The sequence below is a fragment of the Colossoma macropomum genome, unplaced genomic scaffold (genome assembly GCF_904425465.1).
Source record: "Colossoma macropomum unplaced genomic scaffold, Colossoma_macropomum, whole genome shotgun sequence".
NCBI lineage: Eukaryota > Metazoa > Chordata > Actinopteri > Characiformes > Serrasalmidae > Colossoma > Colossoma macropomum.
Window position 1 is genome coordinate 24,248,075 of NW_023494786.1, and position 19,850 is coordinate 24,267,924.

At 39.0% G+C, this 19,850-nt stretch overlaps 1 protein-coding gene across 3 annotated transcripts in view; it reads right to left on the bottom strand.

Moving 5' to 3' along the window:
• Positions 1-1,285: 1,285 nt before the first annotated feature.
• The window catches only part of stim1a (stromal interaction molecule 1a), a 45,274-nt gene continuing 26,709 nt past the window's right edge, over positions 1,286-19,850 (bottom strand). Inside the window, exons 8-14 of one of the 3 annotated variants that reach the window (XM_036564523.1) lie at positions 14,540-14,717; positions 10,544-10,711; positions 10,286-10,386; positions 8,379-8,611; positions 7,350-7,430; positions 5,436-5,823; positions 1,286-4,748 (exon numbers count right to left, since the gene is read on the bottom strand). In XM_036564523.1, coding sequence (XP_036420416.1) covers positions 4,244-4,748; positions 5,436-5,823; positions 7,350-7,430; positions 8,379-8,611; positions 10,286-10,386; positions 10,544-10,711; positions 14,540-14,717 — 1,654 coding nt within the window. In that variant the 3' untranslated portion in view covers positions 1,286-4,243. The remainder of the gene's footprint in view (positions 4,749-5,435; positions 5,824-7,349; positions 7,431-8,378; positions 8,612-10,285; positions 10,387-10,543; positions 10,712-14,539; positions 14,718-19,850) is intronic. The other 2 variants (XM_036564506.1, XM_036564512.1) reach the window with 2 other exon arrangements.

Here is a 19,850-nt window from a genome sequence, read left to right on the forward strand (position 1 = left end):
TTCTAAATATATACAGTACTGTGTAAAAGTCTTAGGCACAAAGGCACATTATTCGAAACTATTTAGCTTTGCAATAAGTGTGTTTGCTTGTAAAAAACACCATTTATCATTAGAATAGGTCCAAATAAACAAATAACAAGCAACAAAAAAAAATATTTTGAAAAAAAGTAGTTGATGTGTTGTGAGCTAGTTTCAAAGAGGGACATCCACAGCCATCAAATGGATTTATCAAAATCCATCACCAGCACACTTTACCATAATGAACCATTTATTAGCCAAACCAGGTACTGTTTAATAACTACAAACAATATTATGGTTTCATCGAGGAGAGGCTTGGAAATGGTCCACTGAACACATTTACATACATAAAATCACTGCTCATTGTATTAATGGTGTTTGTATTTATTATAATATTCCTGTTTTAGGGCAAATAAATGCTCACTGCTCCAATAAACAGCCTTTTAATTCTAATGATGTTGGGTGGCGAAAACTTTTGCACAGTACTAATTTTTTCACCCCTCAGTATTTAGCATGTCTTCATTACAGCTTTTGTTCTTTTTGGGAAAATCTCATTTAGTTTTTCAATAAATCTGCAGGAAGCCTTTTCCATACTGCCAAAGTTCAGTCTAAGAAGTTGGTTGCGTTTTCTTTTTGTCACATTCCAAAAAATCCCAAACACATTCAGTGATGTTGAGATTTGGACTCTGGAGTGTTCAGTCTATTGTTCTGAGAACATCAGCAGCTTCTTTGTCTGATTTGCAATTTTTTCCCTTTTCTATTTTCCTTTCTCAGTAAGGGCTTCGTGACAGCTGCACATCCTTTCAGACCTACAGCACTGAGTTGTCTCACATTGGAAGGATGGACAGAAACACCCGTGAGATTTTTCTGACAGTGGAGCTTGATTTTCTCCTCTCTCTCAAATATGAAAGCTTTAAATTCTGTTTATCTGATGAGGACAGTTTTTGTAGTCTGCCACGTCTTCCACAGCTGTTATGAACCCCATTTTTATATGTATCTATTAATTCTGAAATGTTTTTTTAACTTGGAAATTCCTGTTTCCCTTATTTTGCCTTGACTTTCTCCTTCCTCATAAATGGATTATCTTATATCTAAACCCCTCAAAGATATCTTCCATAAAACAAATACCTTATACCTGAAGGCCATTGAGTACAAATTAAATAATGGTAGGCTATAATCAAATAAGGGTGGTCTATGAAGTTTATGCAGTACTGTATGTTGTCTGGACCATCTTTTTTGCACATTCAACAAAAAGAAATGTTTAACCTTTCCTTTAAAACCGTTTATTGCTTTTCATGCAGGAGTGCCATAAAATTTTGAAGACTTAGACTACAGTCTTGAACACTACAGATGATGCAAAATAATTTTTTCCCCCATTTCTTTCTGTACAAATGTATATAATCATAAATAGAAGCTCAAAGGGAGACATAAGTAGGAAATAGCTGGGGTGGGACAGAGAGTCCAAAATGCTCCTGCTTCTCCCCTCCCCGAATCTGCGAACTGGTATTGCAGCAGGGTAACATGCATCAACGCAATGAAGTGCAGTTTACTGAAATCAGACAGATAGACGCGCACACACACACACACACACTCACTCACTGAGAGCAAAGTTCATTTACAGCTTCGTCGTGCAAAAGAGGTACAAATGACGCATCAACAATTTTGACCAACAGCGCATACCTGTTTTAGACTGACCGATATACATTTGTAATGCAGACTTTTTACACCCACACCATCTTCTACAACAGAAATGAGTCCACAGCACAGGAGGTGGTGTCTCGTGCAACGCTGCTTTGGTTAGTCCAGGATTGGGAGACCCTAATAAGTGAAGACAGCAGTTGTAAAAACATGGGGAACTGCAGGAAAAATGCATAGTGCCAACCCTCTCCATGTCAATGCAGAATAACCTGCATCACTGTTTGTCATTGTTAAAAAGTGTGCTTGTTCTTTTTCCCACCCTCAGTGTTCTGGAGAGTGCCGACATTAGACAAGCCAGCATGTGATGAACTTTCTATAGTAATAATCTCTCTTTAACAAATTAAAGGGGCATTCTGGCCTAAAACCGTGTTACTTGTCACATTATGCAATATACTGTCTCTTAGCATTATATCATTCTTCCTCATTGGTTTGACAGAATTCATGATTTCATATTGTTTCGTTTCCATGTTTTCATTCATCAGTGATCCCTTACTACAATGCCCAGTGTGTATTTGTATTGGCTTCATACAGCAACTGATTATCCCTGTCTAAAGGCTAATAACTGCATTAGTTTAACTCTTTCCTCAGTCCACCAACATAATTGCAAAAAAAAACAAAAAAAAACAGCAATGCTATCTTTATTCAGCACAAAATGGACCCTACAGTCAAATGTTTACCCTTTAAGCCAGAGAAATGAAACCACACTGAGTTAAGGTAGCTAGATAACCAATTATCTACCTTGCTACCTTTAGGTTTTAGCTTGTATCCCTTATCTGATGATTCTCTCAATTTACAAGGCCATACGGCTGCAATAAGATGTTCGGCTTTCTAGCAGTGATGTAAGCAATCTGCCTTCATTCTGCATCGACCAGCTATCAACAAAAAAGTCGCAAAGGGATTTTCCTCTTTCTCTCTGCTGCAGGCGGCAAGTTAGCATGTTTACAACAGATGTAGTGATGGGTAAATTTTCCATTTTGTCCAGAATGTCCCTTTAACCATTGAGAATAAGAGTGTTTCCAATTTGAATTCTGTTTCCCAAATCTTTCTTTCTACATCTTAGTTAAGTAAAGAACCTCAATTCATCACATTGCTTAACTGTGAAAAACTATGACAAATATTTAGCATCAAAATCATTTCCAGTTATCCTGAAGCTGCCTCAGAGACAGGCCGATGAAGACCAACAGGTGGTTGAGATTGTAATGAAGACCCACACAGAATTTTACATCTTAACAGCAGCATTAACATAGTCATCATCAGCTCCCTTGAGAACCTGAAATATTTCCCCAAAATATTTTGTGTACAATCACCATTTCAATTAGAACGATATTTGCGCCAATCATGTAAACTTTTACACATATTAAAATCAACTCTCCTCTGGGGTTAGAGCTCTGGGAGCTGACAGGATTCACCACAGTTATGACAACATTTTAACTGACACTTGGAGAACTACGTGAAATTTAAAATCTTTGGTTTGGCACTTCAAACATGTTTTTTTTTTTCCAGAAATTTATGAGCTGGTATTCTTTACAATCACCTTCTGCCGCCAGCAAGCGCAAGATACTTATTGGTTATGTATTTAGTCTACAAGGCATGGTTTGGATACAAATTTAGCACAGATATTGTCAGTGGTGGCTGACAGCTGAAAATCCTTATTTAAAGTCCATGTTGAGGAAAATCAGTCCCAAAAGACTTTTGGTTCGTTTTTCATGCGCATATCCACAAGCCACATTATGTTTTATGAGTTGGAATGGACCAAGATTTCTAAGTCTTTTGTTATTCCTTCCACATCCCAGAAATCCCTGAACTCCTGGAGGTACTTGCAGGTTCTGTGTCAATGTGAGTGTTTCAGCATGTACTCTTGATTTCTGCAAAACCAATTCAATAACATTCAGCAGTAGTGCAACAGATTCAAGGAGGGTTTCACAAGTATGGTTTCAGCCCTTTTCAATTCCCCTTTCCATTGACTAACACTGATCTCACAGTTGCTTTAAAATGTCCTTTCATTTTTTTTTGTTTTTTTTTTTTTAAACTTAAATGACAAAAGAGTGGACTGGCAAAAATGAAACACCTGACATTTTGTGTTTAAGCTATAGGGGAACCAAGCAAACATCAAAGAGCATTCGAATTTCAGTCAAACAAAGGTGAAGACATGCAAACCGATACAGATTATACAAGAAAACAAGAAGTCTAGCCAGAAAGGAGTATCCCTCAGAAGGGCTGGCACTGCCTCCTGCGGGAATAAATAGTGCTTTTACACCCCCCCAGAGTTTAATCCTCTCAGAAAAAAATGAAGTGAAGCAATGAAGAGAAAGAGAAAACAAACAAAAAAAAACACACACAAAAACCCACAAAGACTGCTCTTAAAGGTCCCTACAAGGAGTACCTACAAAAACCTTGAAAAGGCATTTGCTTGCCATAACATGACCAGTGGAAAACGGAAAAAAACATCAGGACATCCATAATAACAATGGACTACAGATGGAAGGTGAAAAAGCTTTGCCAGCTTTTAAGCAGTCTGCAGCGCTCGCTACTTCTTTTGCTTCTTGAAGATCTTGAAGGTGTGCTTCTTTTTGCCAGCCGAGTCAGTGTCTTCACCTGTGGAGCCGCTGTCCTCCTCCAGGGGGCTCTTCTTCAACGAGAGCTGGGGGATGCGGCTCCCTGCCTTGGCCCCTGGAATACCAGGCTGGCCCGTGGGTGAAGGCGTATCAGGGTCGGTGGAGTTTGGGCTCAGGGAGCGTGAGGATTCAGACATGGACATGATCTCGCTCATGCTGGCGGATTTTTCGATGCCATAGATTTTCTTCATTAGAATGGGACTATCTGAGCCTCCGTCAGGTGAAGCTCCCCCGTCGTGGACCCGGTTGCCCCCATTGGGGGTCTGGGCCTGAGCCGACTCTTCTGACCGAGAGAGGGTGCCATGGTGGAGAGAGGTGGGCTTGATGGGGAGCCCCTTAGAACTGTAGGACAGGCGCAGCTGCTCGCCAGTTTGAGATACGGACAGGGAGGAGTCCGAATCAGAACGATTCAGATCCCTAAAAAGGAAAAAGTAGTTGGTCAGACGTCTTAAAGGTACCTCTCCATTAACTGTCATTCATGTGCTGGTCAAGTCCAACAAAAGTTGTTCTAATGGCAGCAGGTATCAAACCCAAGCACTCAAATACTGAGGAATGTTACAAGTGACTGCAGAAATATTAACTTTTCTATAAACTTTATAATGCACAAACAAAGTTAGAGTGTCAAAAGCAAGTCAAGTCAATCAGCAAAAAGTAATGGTCCAGTGTTTGTTAATGTACTGCAAGTGAGATACGCTGAAGCACATGCTAGACGCAGTCTTTAAAAGTGGTGTCACAAGCAACTACAGGCTCAGGCCTGACCACAGAAACTCCATGCCGTTAGTTCAACAAGCAAGGGGTAAAAAGAGATATGATCACATGCGTGTGTGGGTCTGTGAAAGCGATCAAAGTGGAATGATAAAGCTAATGCACAGGCTTGTTGGAATGGCAGGAAGACAAGAAGATGAAGTAATGCCTAATGGTGATTGTACTACTGCCTCTTTGAATGCAGAGAAAAGTGCTGGAAAACACCGCAACCCACAGGGGTAGAAATATTACAGCAGGTAAATGATTCGAGGGGAAAGCAGGATAAGAATACGTTCATATTTGACTGCAGTCCCACTCTCATGCCAGGCAAGCGGAATAAAGCAGTGAACGGAGTGGTACCCATAGCTGCCACTGCGGCGGGGCCGCTGTGGGATGGAATCAGGGGGCAAGTCTGGGATGGGGTCCATTGGCTGGAAATAAGGCGAGTGAAAAAAGGAGGAATGAGGCGCAGAAGAGGAGGAAGAGGAGCAAGCAGGGGAGGAGGAAGAAGAGGCACAGATGATGGAGGGGTGCGAGACAGCTGAGGAGAGCGGGGTCAGGCCCAGCGCTTCAAAATGCCCAAATGACTGGCTGCGATTCTGCCGCAGGTTGGACCTAGACCAGGATGGGTATGAGCTACCCTCTCCCTGCTGGCCCCCAGGCGCGTGGCTGCCCTCTACCAACCTCTGCGAGCCCATGGCCAGCTGCGGGTCGATGTGCCGTTGGCGCAGGGACAGCATACTGGGAGCTGCAGACACAGATAATAACAGATGTTATACAATATATAATGTATGTCATAAAAGTACACAAAAATAAATAAAATACTGAAATTTGAAGGTGACAGGAAGTGCGTCGGGCTCAACAGACTTAAGCAGAACATTCAAGTGCAACCAAGGTGCTGGTGAGGAAAAAGTGTACAGGTGGGGTGAACAAGGTTTCTTTGGGTAACACCACAGAGGGAAACATCAGGACAAACTAATCTCTTCACACTTCTCTCTCCAAACTGAATTTGGCATTTACTGAAGGTATTAATATCAACGACTGCCAAACTATATTTAACAAGTTCGTTTTACATTCAAATTAAAACATCTGTTCTTTAGCTTGCAGCACTGATGCCAGTCAAGAGTAATCTGAAATGTAAGCACATTAGAGGTGTAACAACACACAAAATTCAAAGTCTGACATGATACATTTTTCGAAACAGCAACAATGAGGAATGCCTGAATAGTTTCCTTAAGTTTATATGTTAAGTTCATGGTGGCACCATGTGCACAGCTTACATGAATGTGCACTAGGGGCATAACGATGCAGTTTCAATAATATTATAATTATTATATTTCATTTATCAATGTTTAAGGAAATACTAACAAACATTTGAACATTGAAAAAGAAAGCCAAGCTTCCTTGCACTGTTGCACACAATTTAGAAATGATGTGAAATGTAAGACATTTTAAATTACACTTTAAAACTGCATATATAATGTTTTAATTGGTTCTTTAAATTAATACAAATGGAAAAATCTGATTAGATAAACAATCCCCCAAAATCAAGCACAAACAAATTTAAGATCACACGAGACAGCTGATTCTTATTATCTGAAAAATGATAAATATCAGATTTGATTATGGGTCCCAAGTCGACAGTCATGCAGTGCAGAGCTCTAACAATATATTACACAAACTGGTTTGGCTCAGACAAATAAAAGTTCTCCAATAGAACATTCAACGAATGCTCCACTGTCCTCTAACAAAATAACTGATTTATAAAAAGCCTATCAATTTGAGCATGTGCATACACAACGTACACCCTGCCGCTCCCAGCCAACTATACTCTGATACGCTGCACCAAACTGCCTAGTTTTGATCACTGACAGTGACTAACCGAAGTCGTTACACCCTTAATGCATATAACTAAATTTTAAATGAAAAATAATTTCTGCAGATGTGTTAAATGACAATCTAACAAGCTTTAAAATCTTGACAAAACCTAGCTATAACCATCCTACTAAGGTACACTTAGGGGCACTTTTTCTTTCGAGCACAATCAATGAAGATAGTTGAAGTAAAAGAAAGAGACAGAGTGCGATCAGCCATTTTGACTTTCAGACAGCACTGTGATGCAGCCTCTCTTTGGCTTAATCTATGCATTTCCTAGAGATTATTTGGTTATGAGCAAAATTAAAGGGAGACTGGGTGAACGAAAGAGGGAGAAAAGCTCAAGTGGTAAGGGAGAATGGTGGAGCGCTGTGAAAGGGACATGACAGCCTATCCCACCAGAGTACTTCCGCAACGTCTGGCGTTCCGAACCTATGGACCTGAGGTCACTGGCTCTACGGTCCATAAACCGGGTGGCACCTGAAAAGGGGGGGTCAAGTGGCAAGGGGGAGGGGAATGGCTGTTATTAATAGTGGTTAATCTTGCTTGGCCAGCGTTTAAGCACACACATCATCTGCATGCCACATACAGACAGTAGGAACCGCTTTATGTAAAGGTTCTGGTTGCCCAGGTCCCAAATGACCAAAGGTCAAATGACACTAAAGAATAGATCCCTTAATTATATCTTAAAAGGTACAAAGTAAGAACGGTAAACAATCACTGGGATAGAGATGCAAACAACAGCTTTACAACACAAATCTCAAGCCAGAGAAAGTTATTCGGAAGCATTGTACCTTAAATCCAATAAGCTGCAAAGCTACTAGTACTCACCTACTTACGTGTTCAATGTGTCCATAAAAAGCCCTACATTTCTGAGCTGCAACGTTTTTTTCATATTGTTCTAATCTTGTAAAACAAAATATAACAGGAATTTGTGAGAAATCCAGCCAACCAATAGACAGCCTTGGATAAAATGCTGCAGCTCAGTGGGCAAACTCACTGCACATCCATTAAGTTCAAGAAAATATGTCATAAAAAATGCAAAGATCTGGTGCCATAATTAATGCATTCATATATTTTTAAGTGCCATTTTCAAAATGTGACAGCATTACATGGAAGACCTTCCACTATCATTGTTGAGACACAAAACCTGAATTCCAACACCAACATAAGAAAACCCATTTCACTGGAGAGAAAGTAAACACAGCCTGTGCTAACACAGTATAAGAGTCACATTAAAAGCCTGCACTCCTGAATCTCTTCTTAGAGAGAACACTGATAAACGTAATACATCGGCAAGACACACAGGGAAGATCTACCTCAGTCAGAAAGAGGGTTTTTTGGATTTAATCAACAGGCCCTTAGTTTGTCTGAGAGAGACTTTAGGGGGCCGGGCCTTGAGCCCATTGGAGTCAGTCAAGTCCTTACATTGCAAACCTCCGTGTGCCACAATGTCCTCGTCCATGTCATCCATGTCATCAGACATGACCAAGTGCTGGGGCGTGGCACGGCCTCCCATGAAGCTGGGGTCTAGGTTCAGGGCTGAAGCCAAGGAGGGTAGACCAGGGTTATTTACTAAAGTGAAGCCTGTTAGCATCTCAATCTGCTGCCATCGATGGAGCCGCTCCCGGAGGGCAGCCGTTACCTCTCCCAGGGCCTGCCTGAGATGCAGAGAGGGAGAGGAAAAAGGAGAGGGAAAGGCGAGAGAGAGAAAGATTATAAAAACGACACAGACAAAAAGCAACATACAAACAAACCGTACGTACACAGAAATCGACAAAAAGGGCACTTATGGGCATGGCAAGAAGTTTGCTACTGTATGAATAATGGGTCTACTCAAAATCAGCTGAGACCTCAGTTAACATTTATACACTCACTGGCTATCTAATCAGGTATGCCGTTTTACCATGTCCACTCACCTTGCAGGTGCACTTCTTAGTTAATCTGTTTCTCTGCATAATTTGTTAGCCACCCTTTTGCTCTGTTCATCAAGGGCCACCACAGACCGGGCATTACTTGGGTACTGGATCATGACTGACATTGTAGTGGCATATTAGAGGGTGTACAGCCTGCACAGACTCACAGTAGAACTGGCACATATCCTACATTTTTCTGGTATTTCACTTTTCTTCTGAAGTCAGCTTATGAAGTTTGCATTTGGTTAACATACCAAAAACAGTTATAATTTATTTTTACATGACTACTTTATTTACTTTTTCCAACCTTACTTTATCCGTTAGAATTAAACAGACCGTTTTTCTTACTGTGTCTTTTGGGCAAGTCAATACGATAATATTTCTTAATATCAAACAGGCCCAGCTAGCCGGCTAAGATGCTAAAGGCTAAACTAAACCTAATGGCTTTCATTATCTCAAAAGCCATCAGCTCCATCCCTATGTCTCCCTTACGTTTGCCCCTCAATGACAATCTGAACTAACATTAACTCAACACAGTAACTGACTACACAGTGGCAGATGAGGGATTGCTGTTTGTATGCTGTTATATGGTGTATTTGTGACACATTGGTGAAAGCAATAGCTCAGGAAGAATTCCAAACGCTGTATCACCCACTACTGCTGACTTTTCATGAAATACTGCCATTACAGATTTTGCCATGAGCTTATGCGTACGCATCAGAAAATGCTTCATGGTATCAGTCATAGGTTAAGTGCCAGTCTTGGTGCAGGTACAGTATCGGTGCAACACTAGTAAAGATTTCTTGAGGTATCGTGACATAGAACTGTTTCCGAACCTATCTGGGCCTAAAATAAACGTTAATTCCTTCTGTACCGATTGGCAGCCCTGTATTATGCCTCATTACAAAAGCAGTTCGGGCTGAAACACTCCTTATAACGTTAGTGTGAATCAACGGGGCAAAACCGCTGAAAGCTGCATAGGTGGATAAATAAAAATCATTTTACAGCTTAGTTTGCATACATGATTGTACGGACTGGGGAAGAAACACAGTATTCTTTATCTATCATTTAAAAAATGTGGGGAAGATCTGTTTTTGTGAAATGGGTCCTGTCTGATCCACTTGCACCAGTGCAACACTCACTAACATACCACTACCGTGTACGGGTCACTGTAGTGCTGACAATGATCCACCACCCAAATAACTTCTGCTCAGTGGTGGTCCTTTGGGGGGCCATTAATGAACAGGGTAAAGGGGGGGCTAACAAGTTATGCAGAGAATCAGATCGACCACAGTCTGTAATCGCAGAACTGCAAAATGCACCTATATTCTAATAAAATGGTCAATAAGTGTAGAAATATTGTCTTTGGTGATGCTAAACTAGTGAATTGTATCTATATCAGCATTGAAACAGGCTCACTTAGCTGCCAGGATTTTGTGATCCACATCATCTAGTGAGGAACTATGCGCCACATGAAAGGTCCCAAAGAGCGTATTCCTCTTCTTTTTTATCTTCTCTGCCTGAGGGAACATTGAAGCACTCTTAAAAACTAAAACTCTGCTTAATCAATCAAGTAGCATACTACCTAAACCACCAAGTCAGAACAGATCCAATGCAGACTAGTACTTTATGGCTTTGTAATAACACAATAACTACCACAGAGTTTAACACACTAACCCCCTCTTTGGCGACCAGGAGTTGTTTCTCAGCGTTCTGCTTCTTGATGTTGTAGTATTGTACCTCCACCTCATGTGTGAGCTGCAGCCATTTCTGTAGAGCTTCTGGAGGAGACCAGCTGCAGCGTGACTCCAGCTCTTTCTCAGCTTTCTTCAGGGCCATGCGTACCTGCAGGGGGCGCCAGAATCAGCTTAACACCAGCAGCTTGCAGTGAGTCAAAGCTATGGTCAATGCTCCCAGTTCACTCTACGGCTAAAAGGAAACCTGATCCAGACACAGTACACCAAACTGATCTATTAACACTATCTCAAACCTAAACCATACAGAAAACATTAGCTGTTAAATGAAGAGTGACCTAAGAATAGAGTCACACCTATGCTCATAACGTGTTGTTTCCCAGCAACTAATGGAAATTTGGTTGGGCATGGTAAAAGCTCATGCAGTTTAAGTGCATTATGTTTGAATGAAGAAGTAAAGTACACAAGACGCATGGGCCAATTATGAAGTGAAATTGCCTTTGTCCAGTGTTGCATGAGTGAAAAGTCAAATTTGTCCAAAGATAGCAGCCCAAACTGTACCAAACACAGCAAGGGCACTCGTCTATTTGCACAAGCAAAATGTTCACAAAGTAAAGGCCTTCATAATATAGGTTCTGTGAGTAGAAACAGAAGAAAGGGAGTGCTGAAGTGAATGAGAGTGGCTGCTCCTTTGTCTCCAGGCTCATTACACAGCACTAATGAGTTTCAGTACCATAGAGACGCCATGCTCCACTCTGACCCAAAACACTTGCCTTTAACAGGGCAGTTCAGTATGGCAGTAATGGGAGACTGGCATGCATTGAATGATCCAACATACTCCCATGGTACAACAGCCCTCAACGCCATTGGGTCTAACCATTGGACCATTTTCTGATTTGCTGTAAAAGTCTTGCCATGCAATGACTGCTCAGGACAGTCAGTTACTGACTTCATTTCCACTTATGTATGAGTTTGAATAGTAAAGTTACACAACTGCGTTAAGACATGTTTACTAATACTGACGACACAGGTAGTAATGTTGTGCGTCTATAATTGTAAAATTTCTATCAGTGTTCAGTACAGTTTTGAGGTATTAAAGATGGAAGTTTACTTTCAAAATAAACTCGTGTAGTGGAATTAACTTCCATTTTATATTAATTATCTTGAGATACTTTAGTCTGTTGAATGTTAAAATCCTAGGATATTTGGAAGGGCAGAGCAAACACTAACTCACCTTTGTTTAGAATTATAAAATTCTATCTGTGAACCAACCATAAACTGCTTTACGTACAAACTGTGTCATGTATACTTAAAATACATGGAATGCATGTAAATATAAAGGAAGCTGTTTCTGAGTAATACAATATTAGTATGCTGTATCTAAGAGTGAATGATTTGGGGAAAATCTCATCTCATGATTTTTCTGACCAATACTTCAAACGATTTAAATGTAATTATTTTCTATCAATTAAGCTCTAAGGCCTTTTTTTCAAGACCAGCAGATCCATTTCTTCCCCCCAACATGAGGCCTGAATGCTGAATATAGAGTACCAGACTTTTAGGTGTTTCCCACTTAAAACGTGTTAAATAATGCAAGATAAATAAAGATAAAATAAATACACAATAAAATTGTACTTTCAAATTTTTTCAAATTGTGACATTAAAAAAATAATGCAGCCCTATCAGTATTATATTCATTCTATGTTCAAATATTTACACATGATTCATGAGTCATGGGCCAATATCACCAGTATATTAAAAATGTTTCCAGAATTATGAAGTATCAATAAATAAGGATGTGAACAGATTCATTTCAAAGTATGAATATATTGTACTGCATTCTGTAAGACAATTTGGTATTATGGAACAGTGTAAAATGACTTTACTATGTACGCTACATGTATATGAGAAAGTTGTATGATTACAGGATACATATTGTGCTACATAATTCTGAGATCATGAGAGGGGGAAAAGCAGTACAAAGAAACAAGAGGCTCCAACATGTTAACATCTTAACATGCATTTACTGCAGTATACCAATATTAGAAATACTCTCTCTGCAGCTATGTGCCTTGCTGTTGTCTCCATCTCTCTGTGCTGTTTCTATCTTCGCTTCATTGCCACTTCCTGTCACACTGCAGTTATTCTCAGCCTTTCTGAAATTAACAATTTAAAAATGTAGCATTCTTTGGTAATCTAAATTAGTATCATCACATGCATGTCAAACTACATACATACTTCTTAACACAGAGATTAAAACCATAATGTAATCTCAGATGTCTTAAATATCTAGTAATTTATGAAATTACTGCAGTTGGAGACTAAATATATGTTAAGTGGCTAGTTAATTTAATCTTGCTACTCTGGAAGCTAGCTTGCTGCTTTGCAGATTAGGGTCTTTATTCCCAGGCGTGGATTAAGCCTAGATTTGGGCTGAACTGCAACATCAGTGGTGACTGGAAATTCTTTTTAGTCTATGCTTAGGCTTTATCTCAGCCTTGGAAGCTGGCCCTAGGCATATTACCTAATTAAGCTGGATATCAGTTAGCTAGGTGTCTTACTAAGACCAGCTAGATAAGAGGGGTAACTTTAATACTCTAGATTGTGATGTATATTTCCTAGCAAACTAATATCTTCCTAAGGTGACCCTATTAGCTGATCAATGAATCATATTCCTTTCAGTTTATGTTGCTCTCTGTTTTGTAGAGTGGACAATTTATCTAGCCTGCTATCAAGGTGAATACCTATATCTAACGTTAGCAATGGGTATCGTTAGCTAAGTAATTCCTACATTTTAAATGGGTTGGCAGAATCACTGCATTTTCAACTTTATCACAAACATTCCTTATTAGATCCTTTAAAAAGCCTAACAGCCAATTTAACTTTAGTAGTTTGCGAGCCATCATCATAATCAACTACAAGGCCCTCTAAACAGCCTACTACCGAGCTGAGGGGGCATAGTTAAAACGTGAACTTTGATTACTTTTCCCGCCTCATCAGCCATACTGATCGGACTGTTCATAGACCCTCAGAATGAAACTTAGTATGTCATTTTCAAGAAGTAACCTTTCACTTTTTTTAAGGTATAGTCTCCATGACATGGCAACAATAATCACCACTAAATGATTAACTATATGTACATTACTGAAAAACATCAGATCTTTGTCATTCAAAGCTCTCAATGTGTTAGGAGGTCTACAGGGGCATTACTTAAGGCTCTTTTCATTTCCATGTCACACCTCGCTGGACATCTAGGTTACAATCACATTAATACAGTATGTCTGCTCACACCACTATAAAACCCCATCTCTGCAGGAAACGGCTCCTGGGAATAATAAGGAAGTGGGGAAGGTCACTTCATGCGTCTCTGTATTTCCTGAGCACCGCCCAAAAAAAATTCTTAGTAAGTTAGGACTTGTGTGAAATAATGAGCGCTATATAAATTCCATTATAAGTTAAGAGTGTTTTTTTTTCTCTTGCCAAGTTTCAATTTTGAAAAAAAAAGGTTTTATTCTGACAGCAATAAAGAGAAACGTTTCAATTCCTATAATTTTCATTTTTTATCACTTTACACCAAATGGCCTTCAAAGCATCAGCATTTGTTTAAACAAAGTGCTTAAGGGTTTGCCTGCAGTTTCGCCAAAAAACTCTTTATGCAGACATCTTCATTCCTCAAAAATCTCCCTTAGAAACATTCAACGGGAACATCAGAGATTGGTCATGATGTTCACTGCATATAAACAATTTTTCAAATGGTTACAACATATAATTTTCATACTGCATCTCTCTACAATATCAATATCGCAATAAATAGGCCAATACAGCGATAACAACTAATACCCAATATGTTGTGCAGCCCTAGTCACAAGCCTTGCACAAGAGGTTTAAAGAACAAAACCAGACTGGGACAGTGTTACTAAGTGAAAGAAAAGCTCAATATAGGAACCTATGCCTTTATGGGTTTTTAAGCCACTCTTACCTGCTCCAGCTCTTCTTCTGCATACTTCTGTCGGCTGAGCTCATTTTCTGTGCCCTCTCGCAGCTCTCGCAGCCTCTGTGCTTCCTGTTTGGCAGAGTTAATCTCGTCCCTGAGTTTTTGCTCCAGATTCACCTTTTCCACCTCCACTGTGCGGTGCTCCTCTTGGGCAATCCGCAGCCTGAGCAACAAAATAATAGCTTTAACACCAATGAAAAGCCAGGGCAGAGCAGCGCTGTCAAGAAAATCTTTAAAAACAGTGATTCATTTGTACTGATGAAACCCCTGAGACAAGCAGTGAGACATCTTCAAGGCTATGCCACAAGTACAGATGCCTTGGGTTACTACTGACAACCTTCACAGACAACATAACATTTCACATGAAATTCTTACAATAAACAGAGTAACGTTTGTAAAGTCATAGTTGGTTGTGTTTGGTTTGGCTTTTTTTCTGTAGCTCGCAATGCTGGCATTTTCTTCGCAGAAACATAAATACAGAAAAAAACATTTGTTGCATCATGTTGCAGCAAATAAACACGTAAGGTATTAACAAAGAAACAGCTACTTCATGTGTTCAAAAGTGAAATCCAGCTGTCAGTGGTTGGACCTTTACAAATGTTTGCTGAATGAACACTTCACATCGTTCTGTAGAGTCAGTCAAAAGTTCACTTCCTTATCAACTGTCCCCTGATAAGCACAAAGCTATACCAAAAACCTTGAGGTTCCATGCATTTGTGGTATCGGTAAGCAATAACGAGTTCAAAATATACAGCCTAGTTCACACGGTGCTAAATCTATTCTTTACAGCAGTATCTAGTGAAAGAAAACCCACAAAATGCAGCAAACACAAAAGTGTGTACACATGAAAACAGATCAAACAGACGAAGCACTGCATATGCTGTGATAAGTCTGATGGAACACATTGCTGAAAAAATCTGCATGCTCAAGATTTCATTCATGGTCAAGGTTGTACAAGTTTTTCTTCCAATGCTAAGCTTCACTTTATTTTGCTAGTTGCTATGCTTACAGCTGTCCTCATTAATCGTGTCTCAGACGCTCTGCAGCAACCCTGAGGTAGCCTTGCCTGGTAGAGGTTTCCTTCAGCACACATGCTTCCTGCTTCAGAGGGCATACTGGGTTTAAAGAGGTTAGAGAACTGTAAGCAAGGAAGAGAAAAAGGAGGAAGAGAAAAACTGCTGTTATATGAACAGTCCAGTTACAACCTACAGCCCATTCCCATTACAGGGGGTAGGAAGTCCTTAAATCTCACAAAGCTTTATTTAACTAGCCCAGTACTTAGCTACAGAAATGACTCTGGTATCATTACTTAAATTTGCATGTAAATTTTAATCATCTAAAATCTGCAATGGGAAACGGCATCACAGTAGAGCACACAAAGTCAGCTTATTACTAGGTAATAAACTGCCACAATCTATTATATTAGTAATTGTTATTTTTGTTGTTTTTTAGGATAAAACAAAACAAAAAAACTAACTGAACAAAAACAAACCAGATGTAAGCTTTTAAACATATAGTACTGTACAGAAGTGTTGCGCACCTGAGAAATGTCCATTTAAAAAGCTAATTATCTTGGCAACAGCCATTTATTTGCTCTGAAAACAAGCAATTTTAGAATAAATAAATATTTACACAAAACAACGCAATTTGTCATATGATAGTGTGTATGTTTCACCATCTCTATAGCTCTCTCAATACTCAGCCAAGTATTGTAGCCATCATCAAATACCTGGGTTAGCTAACTGTGTCCTTCATTACGCAATATCGGGTGTAATGATGGATTTTGCTAAATCTATGCGTTTACTGCTGGCAATGAGGTGAAGCTGTGTGTTCTAACAAGCTGACATCATCTCAATTACATGTCTCAAATAAGAAATTTGTTATTTTTAGTGTATTTTTCGCCTGTGTGTATTGTTTTTACTGCTGAAATCATATTTACTGTCGAGATATATGATAAACACTAACAGCTTGCACACTGTAGCTTAATAAATAGTTTTAAACAATTTGCTTAGGTCCCCAAGACTTTTGTACAGTACTGCAAATTATTAGAAAAAAGCCAATGAGGTGTAATATAAATATGTATAATTATAACCAAATACTGTACGAGAGACCAGTAGAATTTACCATTACCTGACAAACTGACAACCCATCACTGTTTCTTTGAGTAGGTTTAACCATAATTATTTTATAAAAACTTGTGTTTTAATTGAACAACACAACACATTCTCTTACTAAAGTGTACGAAGTTTTGCATTCTTACGTAATTTAATGGGGGACATCACATAAAGGCAGAGTATAAGGTTTTATTTCATTTCTATTAAGACTATGTGATGACTGCCTGATGAAACTGGATGGCAGCCCATTGACGAAGTCCACGGAAACGTTTCCTTCTCACTATTTAATTGCACTTTGCTTAGGGCTGCAACCAGGGCAACAAGTGCTGAAACCGGAGGCATGGCCATAGAGGAGCCACTATACAGAAGAGGAAGGTCAAAATAACCTGAAGTCATGGCAGGCGGAAGAAGCGGAGCGTGACGACACAGATATGGCCTCTCGCAGCTATGACGGGATTAACGATTTTCCTTGGCAGCAGCAAGCACACCCATGCTGGCCTGAATGCCTCTGCCATGCCTATATAAAGCCAGAGATAAAACTCCCTCATGGGAACAGCCTTTGTCTGTCAGACATGAATTCAGCATGCCTGGGAGGCAGGTCATATGACCAAATTCAGAGGATAGAAAACAAACACACTTCAGTTTTTGTCTTATTATCACATTCTTTTCTTTAAAGCACTGACATTTTCCTGGGCCTTGATATCAAACTGCATGATCTGTAAGCCTATTTTTGCTTGATTTAAGCCTTTTCCATCAGAATGATACAACAAATAGCCAACAAGTCAGTTCTTTAGTTAATGATTAGTGCAGCTTTGACAATTTCCTGCTGTTAAGAGTTCCGCAGTCTCACCTAGATGTGGTTCAAATTCACAGGAAGAAGGTAGTTAATACATATAGCTATGTCATATCTGATGCTGGAGACTGCTTGAAATTTCTTTACACTGTTTTCAGTTCCTTGAATTCAACATTCATTTTTAAATCAGTGGGCGTGATGGGGTGGAAAAGTTGTCAGAGCACTACAGTTTCATTTATTTTTTTAAAAAACTCAAAAAAAAAAAATCTTGCTACTGGATTCCATCACTTTAAGAAACAAAGAAAAGTACATTACCTAATGGATTAGTTAACAATAATCACTTCAGGGAAAATCTGATAAATAGCAAAGTCCACATAGCTTTGTAATACTTTAAATATTTCTTTATACAAACTTTACAGAGTATCTTCTTATTAAAAGAAGAACATTATTTAAGGAGGGCTTAACACAAATATTTTTTTTCCTTATAGGAAAAACAATAATGAAAAGTAGTAACTGTGATTAACTGGTTGGTTAGTTGGTTGCAGCCCAATTCACATCTCTGTTAGATCTGTTAGAAGAGATCTATTGACTTGTGTTTTAATAACATTGACACCTCTCCAAATTCTAATGATGTTTGTCCAGGAAATAGAATCGACTCTGTGTCAACATATGACAAAGCAGTAAAAGCAAATGATCATTTGGCCAGCAGGGGGCAATAAGGAGCTCCTAAGGCTTAAAAGGGGTAAGAGAATAAAGCAGCAATGGGGTAAAAGGGCTAGTGTAAGATGATCCAAGGATAGAACCAAGATGGAAAAGCTTAGCAATCTGAACTCCTTCTAATACACGAAACTGTGACCTTTGCCATTTACTATCCACCACACATAAGCACATGCACTTAGACAGTATAAGCAACATACATGTTTAAATAATGTAAACTGAGCACCAGAATTCCGATAAGTGCAATAACTGCAATAAATGACAATCTTCACATTTCATTACAATGCCTATGACAGCCTTGCCAATCAATGTTTACAATTATTCTACACAATTTTCACAAACAAAGCCTGCATTAATCCAAGCTGTATATCAGAAGCATAACAAAAATGCAAACGGCTGCTGACTATGTTTAAGCATCTGTCATCATCAGTTAAATTTTACCAGCAAAAAAAGAGGAGACTAGTACAGTTTCTACACAACGGAGCCTAGAATCAAAATCCAAAAAAGAAGTTCTGTTTTTATAAAAGATTGGGAGACATCTGGTTTACAATTTCCAACATTTGGAAAATAATATTTAGCACTTTCTTTCATAATCTTTACTGGCCAATCTCTCACATCCACATACTGCTACTCTTAAGAATGCAAAGTAAACCTCTTTAATCAGCACTTAATCACTGTATTCATGACATTTTAAACAATGTAAGTTCATATGAGAACTTCTACAGTAAAGAATCTTCTAAGACTTTTCAACAGTTTTAGACATTAGCTTTAGAAATTAGAGCAACTTATAAGCCATGGCACACAAATGGACTCTGGGGCTATTGCATGTAGGCCACCAAAATATTTTCTCAAAGTTAAAAAGTGATTAAAAGTCCACATTCTTCAGATGAATTTTCTTTACATGTTTTTGTGCCAAAAAGAGCTCACAAAGAGTACATAAAACATAACTAATAGGAACTTTAATATAGTAGTGCTGCTAGGAAGCCAACTGTGATCAAAGCGGACATCAAATTCACCGACTTTAAACAGACACATCTGGAGCAAAACAAAACAGATACATTTAAGTGACGAACCATCATAAATAGTCAAATGTAAACAAAAGATTAAGATAAAATACAACAATGAGTATTTGGCTTTTGGAGCCACGTGCACTGGAACAAAAAGAGGCGCAAGTACTGCAATATGTGTCTTGTTCTAGACAATAAAGCCATCCACTAATCAGACAATAAGCATTTAACATTTGCCCTCACATTATTTTTTTTAATATATAGTTTTATTAATATAATATCCCTGACAATAAATCCCTCAGTTCAATTTATGACCTAAACAGAGAGTACTGCAGACCTAAACCTTCGAACAATGTAATGCTCAGTGTGCTTGGCCTTCTGTCTCAACAAGTCTCAGGTCATGTTTCGCAATAACATCTGATCTTGAGCCAAATCACACCTCTGTGGGTATGTAATTCTAAGGAAATCAGGTGTTGCCCAGAAATTGAGGTGTATCTGACAGTAAAAAGTAAGAGCCTAATGGACACACCCATTTATACGCACTTGCAATACTATTTAATATATACATATTTTATTTTTTGAACGTTTACTTGTTTTTACAATAACCATTAGAATCATGGAAGCAAGAATCTTGAGGGAATCTTGAGGAAAAGACTATTTTGGCA